Here is a 9,599-nt window from a genome sequence, read left to right on the forward strand (position 1 = left end):
CTTCCCTGTTGGGTGAAATTCGTTTTAAGTGTCACTGATAATCATTTCATTTAGGATTTGGTGCCTGTACTTTTAGAATTTTGTCCAAGTGTTTGGATTAAAAACAAAATTCCTTTGGAACTTTTTCTTATTGCATAGATACTATTATATTCGTTTTGAAATAGCATACTGATCTGAAACATAGAAGTTTCTAAATATCTATGGTTTGCTTATGGTGCACCTTCCAACCCCGGAGCCGGACTGTTGATTCATTCATCACTTGTATTTTCAGCTGGCACTTAAGCCAAGGTGTCACATTGGGAAATTTTGCCGTTTTATGGATTGTTCGTCTCATTTTTCTTGGCCTTTCTCTGTCTTCCCATTTCCTATTTTTTGAAGCTAGGGATTTGCTTGTGTTGTCTGGGTTCTCAGGATTTCCACTGTATTTGTCAGGCCGGGCTGCCATGACAAGATACCACAGCCTGAGTGGCTAAAACAACAGACATTTATTTTCTCACAGCTCTGGAGATTGGACATCCAAGATCAAGATGCTGCAGGATTGGTTTCTGGTAATACCTCTTCCTGGCTTGTAGATGGGCACCTTCGCCTCTGTTTTCACATTGCGTTTTCTCACCTCTCCCTTTCCAGGGAGAGAAAGAAAGAGAGAGTGCGTGCGCGCATGAGAGAGTGCGTGAGCGAGCATGCTCTGGCATCTCTTCCTTTTCTTATAAGGAAACCATTCCTTTTGGATTAGGGCCCCACCCTTAGGACCTCATTTAATCTTACTTACCCCTGAAAGGCCCCATCTCCAAATCCAGTCACATTGAGCATTAGGGCTTTAACATATGAATTTTGGGGGACACAATTCAGTCCATAACACCCATCATCATTCCCTGCTCATGCTCTAAAATATCTTCTGCCTTCACCCTTCCTCAAAATCCAAATGTACATAATAATACAAAAATAAAAAATAAAAAAAAATCCAAATGTATTTGTCCCTACTCTTAGGATTATTCTCTTTGCTCATTAAATGAGCAAGTTTTTGGTGACTACTAATGGGTAAGACATTAACTGTAGCCTAAGATAATACATTTGTATTTAAAAAGGAATCTTCTGCAAATGCTACCTTACTGCAAGTTAAATAAGTATTGCTATAGGTGGCAATCTTAGCCGCACCTAAGTGGAAAACATAAAGGCTTTCAGAACCCTACCATGGATGTAATTCTGTGAGAACCTTGCCTTCCCTGTCCATCACAATGTCTGTAGACCTCTGGTCTGTCAGTGTGCCTGTGTTCAAAAGGGAACTTACAGACAGGATATCTCCAGTTAGTCAGATCTTACTGACAACTGGACAGTGCCTTCATTATTCTCATGCATGGTCAAGAAATAACTAGTCAAAGATGTTCTCAAAATAGCTGAATCGAAGGATTAAGCATAAACTTTCAAGATCATGGGGCAGAAGACTGTTCTTGACCTAGTGACCCCAGTAAAGGGAGCTTGAAAATTTGCTACCATCCTAATAAGGGATGTTTGTCACTAAAGTATTCATTGAAATGGAGGACCTTGGGGCGCCTGGGTGGTTCAGTCGTTAAGTGTCTGCCTTCGGCTCGGGTCGTGGTCCCAGGGTCCTGGGATCGAGCCCCGCATTGGGCTCCCTGCTCAGCGGGAAGCCTGCTTCTCCCTCTCCCACTCCCCCTGCTTATGTTCCCTCTCTCACTGTGTCTCTCTCTGTCAAATAAATAAATAAAATCTTAAAAAAAATGGAGGACCTTGAGGAACTTTCTGACACCTGGCATCAAAGGATGCTTTGAGCTTTTGTTCTTGCTACTGATTTGTCCAGACTGTGTTTGAAATGGTAATGTTTTGGTTTCCTTGATACATGGTGAATCCTACTAATTCTCTGAGTAGGCTTCCTTAAAAAATAATACTTGGCTTTCAACTCTGTCTGTGGATTTATTCAGAATAGAGTTTTGCCTTTGGAAGAGCATTTTATTAAGGTTTGAACCCCCAAATTTTTCAAAAGGATTCCCTTTTACCTCAGAGTCCAGAAATGCATTCACCGTTGGGGGAGCTTTCTTTTTGTTCAATTCAGAAATTTTGCCTAGTAGGTAATAGTATCTGTGATTCCGGGGGTTTCCATAGTGTAGTGGTTATCACGTTTACCTAACAATATCTGTGATTCCAGACAAACACAACATATGTCTCATGAACACAATCCACCAGTCACATCTGACGTGGAGGAAAACCATGGTGGCTGTTATTTGCTAGCATCCAGAGAGATCTCTTTGTGCACCCCATGTTTCCATTTATTGTAAGCACTTTGCAGGCTTCTGTTTACTCTCATCGTTGTCCCGGAAGCCCTACAGTTATTGTATTTTGTGAATCTCATGAACCAAATGGAAACAAATAATTCTTGAACAATTGGAAAATTTCAATGTAATAGATATATTCTCAGACATTCAGGAAGAGTCTTGATGAACTGGTTAAAGTCACTGGGAAGATTTTAGGCAGACAATATGTCTAGTGGTTTTGAGAGCTGATTATGTGAAGCTAAAGGTAAGCAAAGGAAGGCTTTCAGAGACTTAGAACACAGGGGATTCTGTTTTGCACCACATCATTAGGGGACCATCGTAGTTGCTTTAGGAAATTTACTTCAATCATCACAAGAATATGTTCAGGTTAAGTCCCTATCTTTAATATCACAAAAGCTGAGGTTAACATCTTCCATGAGAACATTGTTGTTTGCGACTCTAACAAGAGTCGCAAGTTAGGTTGGTGCCACTAACATTAGCCAAGCCTTTCTGCACCAGCGGTCCCTCCTTGCTAATTTTGTGGGTCCTAAGAATAAAGAGGACTTTTAGGAATGAAAAGCAATGTTCCTAGGCACCCTTGGTAGCTGTAGATTCCTACCATTGCTCTGGAAGCCTCTAACAATGTGGCAAGACCAAAGAGAACCTGCCTGTATTATGCAGTGTTTTCTTGGCTCATCCCAGCCTAGAGAGGCTTTGGCTCTGATAATGTGTATCTACCCGATTTCTTTCTGCATTCATTGTAATCCTGGCCCAATGGTTTCATTTGCTGCATCTGTAAGGGCATTATTATAGAGAAGTAAACTGCTAATCAGTGCAACGCACTGTCTGGAAATTTTGAAAACACAAACAAACAAACAAAAACCTGGCCTCAAACCTCAAGATGAGGCATGGGGGAGCCGTTTGTTTGCATTTCCTAATCTGTTCCCCTGGCACATTCTTCTCTTTTTCTGTGGAAATTCAACAATAGATATGTGCAGAGCTTATTAATTTGTTGCATTTCAGCTCAAGTCTTGCTCAGAATTCCCCAGAACCATTAATCTTAAGCTTCTCATGGATGTGATGATACTTCTGGTTGTATGCTTCAATTGTCTTTGTCAAAATACACATTTTCATCATAATGGGAAAATACATTAAATTATCATATTTGTTAGACACTTTGCACAGGCTGATTTTTTTCAGAAGTAGAATTCTATCATTCCTGTTCAGAGCAAGTGGGTTTGTTCCATTTATGTCTAAATAATATTATATAGGCCCTTAAGTAACAGGTACATCAGTTAGAATGCTCTTGGCTATAAGTAATGGAAGATCTGATTACAATTGACTTCAACAGTGTAGGTTGATTGTTTTCTCACATAACAGGAAGTCCTGAGGTGAATGTTCTTTTTGTTTTAGGCATTCAGTCATGTTATCCAGGACCAGATTTCCTTCAATCTATGATCTCTGCCATCCACAGTATGTCAGTGATGTCTACACTGAGGGACGCAAAATGACCACAGGAGCTACCATGATCACATCTGCATAAACTTGTCTTCCAATCAGGAAAAGGCACAGGGTTTGAAGGGGCAGAGTGGGGAGTTGCCTCTTCTCCACGGTGGGCAATCTTCTGTGAAAGACCCCTCTCATCGCTTTCCTTTATGTTTGTTGACCATGGATTGGATCATACTCTCTCCTTAGCTGAGTAAAAGCTGTGGAGATGAGTGTCAGGTATTTTCACCCATCTCTAGAATCTGGCCCTTCTACATGGGAGAAGGACTGAAGATAGCTGTAGGAAGTAGGCCAACGTGGCCTGGCTCTCAGGCGGGCTGGCATCACTCCCTGATGTGCCCTTTCTCATGGTGGTATGTTCCTGACTGAGATCCAGGCCACTGACTGGGCCCACCGTCTGGAGGAAAGAAGGGCATGTCTTGAAGAAAAACTTTCAAGTCACTTTGTAGCAAGTTAAGCAAGACCATCCCTATAAAACACACATCCTTTGTGTGTTCAATAATTTTAGAGAAGAAATTTAGTTCTTTGAATCTCCTAAAGTTCTGTAGGTTTTGTCATTGTTGATTAATGGCCACTTTCTCCTTGAGAGCCAAGTGAGGAGAGTTTTCTGGCAACATATTATTTTTGTTTCCTTCTGATTTCTTTTGCTGTTTCTTTATAAAAATTTCTCAGCCTTTTCCTTCTTGTCTGGCCTTTAAACATTCGTGTTCTCTGGGGCCCATTGTGTTCTTGGCCCACGTCCTGCTCATCTCGCTCATCTTCACTGTCCCATCTTACAGCTGTTCTAGCCTAGATGAATCGATGACTTCCAAATCTTGTTCTCCAGTTTGTATTTCTATATCAAGCAAGCTCCAGATCCCTATACCAGTTATTACTGGCTGAGCATTTTCACTGGTTGTCTCATCAATTCTTCAAGCTCAGACGTTCCAGGCTATGTTCACCTTTTCTCCTCTTTGTGCTTACCACCCCCAGTTTGCTTTGCTTCCTTTATTCCTGTGGCCTCCACTCTACCTAGTTATCGAAGTGTTCTCTTTCATCTTTCCCATCGAATCCCTCCCCAAGCCCTGATGGTGCTTCCTGATATTTCTGCAATCAGCCTCCTTCTGTCCATTTCTATGACACAGCCTGAGTTCAGCCACTCCTCGTGTTTCCCCTTGATTAGGCATTGCAGCCCCTCTCAACGAGCACTTCAAGCTGCCACCACCCTCCCTTCTAACCCACATCCTTTCCTGCTGCAGTCCAAAGTCAAACTAATTGTCTTGAAATTCATATCTGATTAAGAGTTTTCCCTTCCTTGAAATTCTTAGATGGCATTACATAAATTTCAGGACAAATATCCAAACTCTTAGCACATTAGCATGAGACCTTCAATGACCTTTAACATTTTTCGGTTCACAGACCTCTTCAAGTTTCTGAGGCAAGGTATGAAAGGGTTCTGCCTGCTTGTATCAAAGTACCTCTAGTGATATATGCTGATTTTCTGTTCACAGGCTTGTCTTTGCATTTTTCTGTAGGATCTTTGAAAACATGGTCTAGTCCTTTGGAGCTGCAGTACAATGTGTCTGATACACAGTAGCCATTTCAAAGTGTTTGCTGATTGAATAATGTCTGTCCTCTTTCAATGTCTGTGTTAATGGTCAATGTAGGACACAATCTTAATATATAGGTTACTTTAGAGACGATGTGTGTATCCGTATTTCAGTGGTTCCCACTGTCATCCTATAACGGGGATTTTCATTATCTTATTTTCTCCTTCAGTAAAAATATATGAGCATCTGACGGGATTGCAGCCTGACCGTCATACTCAAAATGTCCATTACCAATCTATCCAAAATGGAGCAATAATTACTAGGTATTGGCATAGTAAGTACCCAGAGGAGGACCATTAATGCTCTCAGTTCTTGATAATGCTCCATGAAAGGGAGTAACTTCACCTCCATCCTGGTTCTCTGTCTTTAAGATACAGAAGTATGGAAGGAAGCATGGTAGTTTCCCTTTGTCATCCTTTTAAAGCATTTTCTGTATAAACATGTCTCCAGGAGTCCTCTTTCTCCCTCGACAATGCATTCATTAATTATACACTTCACTCTGTGAAGGCAACTCTGATTTAAATCATTTTAAACTATCAGGGAAATTACACTGACAAATTTCCCTGACATTCAGTATCGAGCTGCACTAGATACTTATGTAAAAATAACCTGAATTACATCCAGAGGACATCCTGTGTAAACTATCAAATGGCAAATATAGATTTAAAAAAGATTGTAAATCCACTGCATTTATTTATTTATTTATTTTTATTTTTTTATTGTTATGTTAATCACCATATATTACATAATTTGTTTTGGTGTAGTGTTCCATGATTCATTGTTTGTTCATAACACCCAGTGCTCCATGCAGAATGTGCCCTCCTCAATACCCATCACCAGGCTAACCCATCCCCCCACCCTCCTCCCCTCTAGAAACCTCAGTTTGTTTTTCAGAGTTCATCATCTCTCCTGGTTCGTCTCCCCCTCTGACTTACTCCCCTTCATTCTTCCTCTCCTGCTATCTTCTTCTTTTTCTTTTTTCTTAACATATGTTGCGTTATTTGTTTCAGAAGTACAGATCTGTGATTCAACAGTCTTACACAATTCACAGCGCTCACCGTAGCACATATCTTCCCCAATGTCCATCACCCAGCCACCCCATCGCTCCCACCCCCGACCACTCCAGCAACCCTCAGTTTGTTCCTGAGATTAAGAATTCCTCATATCAGTGAGGTCATATGATACATGTCTTTCTCTGATTGACTTATTTCACTCAGCATAACACCCTCCAGTTCCATCCACGTTGTTGCAACTGGCAAGATCTCATTCCTTTTGATGGCTGCATAATATTCCATTGTGTATATATACCACTTCTTCTTTATCCATTCATCTGTCGATGGACATCTTGGCTCTTTCCACAGTTTGGCTATTGTGGACATTGCTGCTATAAACATTGGGGTGCACGTACCCCTTCGGGTCCCTACATTTGTATCTTTGTGGTAAATACCCAGTAGTGCAATTGCTGGATCGAATGGTAGCTCTAATTTCAACTGTTTGAGGAACCTCCATACTGTTTTCCAGAGTGGTTGCACCAGCTTGCATTCCCACCAACAGTGTAGGAGGGTTCCCCTTTCTCCACATCCCCGCCAACATCTGTTGTTCCCTGACTTGTTAATTTTAGCCATTCTGATGGGTGTGAGGTGGTATCTCATTGAGGTTTTGATTTGAAATCCACTGCATTTAAATAATTACGTAGAAATGTGCACATTGAATATGACAGAATAAAAAAATGAATGGATGGATGGTCACAAGTGAATAGGCAGATGCAGAGAGCTTTTCTTTCTTGTGTCGGTAATGGCTATGATTTCTTACCATGTATATTGATTTAAACTAATAAGGTAGGTACATTTCTTTTATGTATGGGCCAGTGGTCTGGTTTTTTAAAAATGCCACATGAATGGCTAGTATGAAATTATAAAGGCATGCACTCTGGAGCTTGATTTCCTGGATCCAAATTCCAATTCTGCAGTTTGCTGGGGGTGTGAGTCTGGGCAAGTCATTCAGTCTTTCTGCACCCTGCTTTCCTCTTAATGTAAATGGGAGGATAATAATGGTACTTACCTGAAAGGACTAATATGAGGGTTCGATGAGTCACACTTGTCAACTGTCACCTGTACCTGGCAGCATGTAAGTAGGTAGATATAAGAAGTGGAAGGGTGGCCCTCATTAAACAGGACACCTAATGCTCATTGAACACATTCAAGAATGCTAACACTGGTTTTTTCGCAACGGGTTTGCCGCCAGAACACAGGTATCGTGAAAACCACCGCTTAACCTAAACCAAAATGGGAAAGGAAAAGACTCACATCAACATCGTCGTCATTGGACACATAGATTCAGGCAAGTCTACCAGTACTGGTCATCTGATCTACAAATGTGGTGGGATCGACAAAAGAACTATCGAAAAATTTGAGAAGGAGGCTGCTGAGATGGGAAGGGGCTCCTTCAAGTATGCCTGGGTCTTGGATAAACTGAAAGCTGAACGTGAACGTGGTATCACCATTGATATCTCCTTGTGGAAATTCGAGACCAGCAAGTATTACGTGACCATCATTGATGCCCCAGGACACAGAGACTTTATCAAAAACATGATTACAGGCACATCTCAGGCTGACTGTGCTGTCCTGATTGTTGCTGCTGGTGTTGGTGAATTTGAAGCCGGTATCTCCAAGAATGGGCAGACCCGTGAGCATGCCCTTCTGGCTTACACACTGGGTGTAAAACAACTAATTGTTGGTGTTAACAAGATGGATTCCACTGAGCCACCCTACAGCCAGAAGAGATACGAGGAAATCGTTAAGGAAGTCAGCACCTACATTAAGAAAATTGGCTACAACCCCGACACAGTAGCATTTGTGCCAATTTCTGGTTGGAACGGTGACAACATGCTGGAGCCAAGTGCTAATATGCCTTGGTTCAAGGGATGGAAAGTCACCCGTAAAGATGGGAATGCCAGTGGAACCACACTGCTTGAAGCTCTGGATTGCGTCCTGCCACCAACTCGTCCAAATGACAAGCCCTTGCGTCTGCCTCTCCAGGACGTCTACAAAATTGGTGGTGTTGGTACTGTCCCTGTGGGCCGAGTCGAGACTGGTGTTCTTAAACCTGGGATGGTGGTCACCTTTGCTCCAGTCAATGTTACAACTGAAGTAAAGTCTGTTGAAATGCACCATGAAGCTTTGAGTGAGGCTCTTCCTGGGGACAATGTGGGCTTCAATGTCAAGAACGTATCTGTCAAAGATGTTAGTCGTGGCAATGTGGCTGGTGACAGCAAAAATGACCCACCAATGGAAGCAGCTGGCTTCACGGCTCAGGTGATTATCCTGAACTATCCAGGCCAAATCAGTGCTGGATATGCACCTGTGCTGGATTGTCACACGGCTCACATTGCTTGCAAGTTTGCTGAGCTGAAGGAGAAAATAGATCGTTGATCTGGAAAAAAGCTGGAAGATGGTCCCAAGTTCTTGAAATCTGGTGATGCTGCCATCGTTGATATGGTTCCTGGCAAGCCTACGTGTGTTGAGAGCTTCTCTGACTATCCTCCTCTGGGCCGTTTTGCTGTTCGTGACATGAGACAGACGGTTGCTGTGGGTGTCATCAAAGCAGTGGACAAGAAGGCAGCTGGAGCTGGCAAGGTCACCGAGTCTGCCCAGAAAGCTCAGAAGGCTAAATGAACATTATCCCCAATACCTGCCACCCCAGTCTTAATCAGTGGTGGAAGAACGGTCTCAGAACTGTTTGTGTCAATTGGCCATTTATTAATAGTAAAAGACTGGTTAATGATAACAATGCATTGTAAAACCTTCAGAAGGAAAGGAGAATGTTTTGTGGACCATGTTTTTTTTGTGTGTGTGTGGCAGTTTTAAGTTATTAATTTTTAAAATCAGTACTTTTTAATGGAAACAACTTGACCAAAAATCTGTCACAGAATTTTGAGACCCATTAAAACAAAAGTTTAATGAGACAAAAAAAAAAAAAGAATGCTAACACTGTGCACCTACTTTATTGTACCCTATCATTTCATTCCAAAATACGTCTTTACATTAGGTGTTTTTTTTTTTTTTTTAACTTGCATTGGACAGATGAGGTAATTGATGCTTAGTAGTTGAATGACTTGTCCCAGCTTAGAAAATGGCCAACCTGGAATCTGATCCACTGTCCCATACTAGGATGGTAAGAAATATGCATAAGAAAACAGTCCATTTTGAAAGGCTTTTTATTTTGAAAAATAAAG

The 9,599-nt window shown here is 41.6% G+C and overlaps 1 protein-coding gene across 1 annotated transcript; it reads left to right on the plus strand.

Moving 5' to 3' along the window:
• The first annotated feature begins 7,589 nt into the window (after positions 1–7,589).
• On the plus strand, positions 7,590–9,319 carry LOC118356262 (elongation factor 1-alpha 1-like). Its single transcript, XM_035723924.1, has one exon. The coding sequence runs from the start codon at positions 7,651–7,653 to the stop codon at positions 8,794–8,796; it is 1,146 nt and encodes a 381-aa protein (XP_035579817.1). The 5' UTR covers positions 7,590–7,650; the 3' UTR covers positions 8,797–9,319.
• Positions 9,320–9,599: the final 280 nt, after the last annotated feature.

The sequence above is a fragment of the Zalophus californianus genome, chromosome 14 (assembly GCF_009762305.2).
Source record: "Zalophus californianus isolate mZalCal1 chromosome 14, mZalCal1.pri.v2, whole genome shotgun sequence".
In the NCBI taxonomy this organism is placed as follows: domain Eukaryota; kingdom Metazoa; phylum Chordata; class Mammalia; order Carnivora; family Otariidae; genus Zalophus; species Zalophus californianus.

Coding starts and splice junctions, on each gene's coding strand:
- LOC118356262 (XM_035723924.1), top strand. CDS start 7,651: ATGGGAAAGGAAAAGACTCACATCAACATCGTCGTCATTGGACACATA.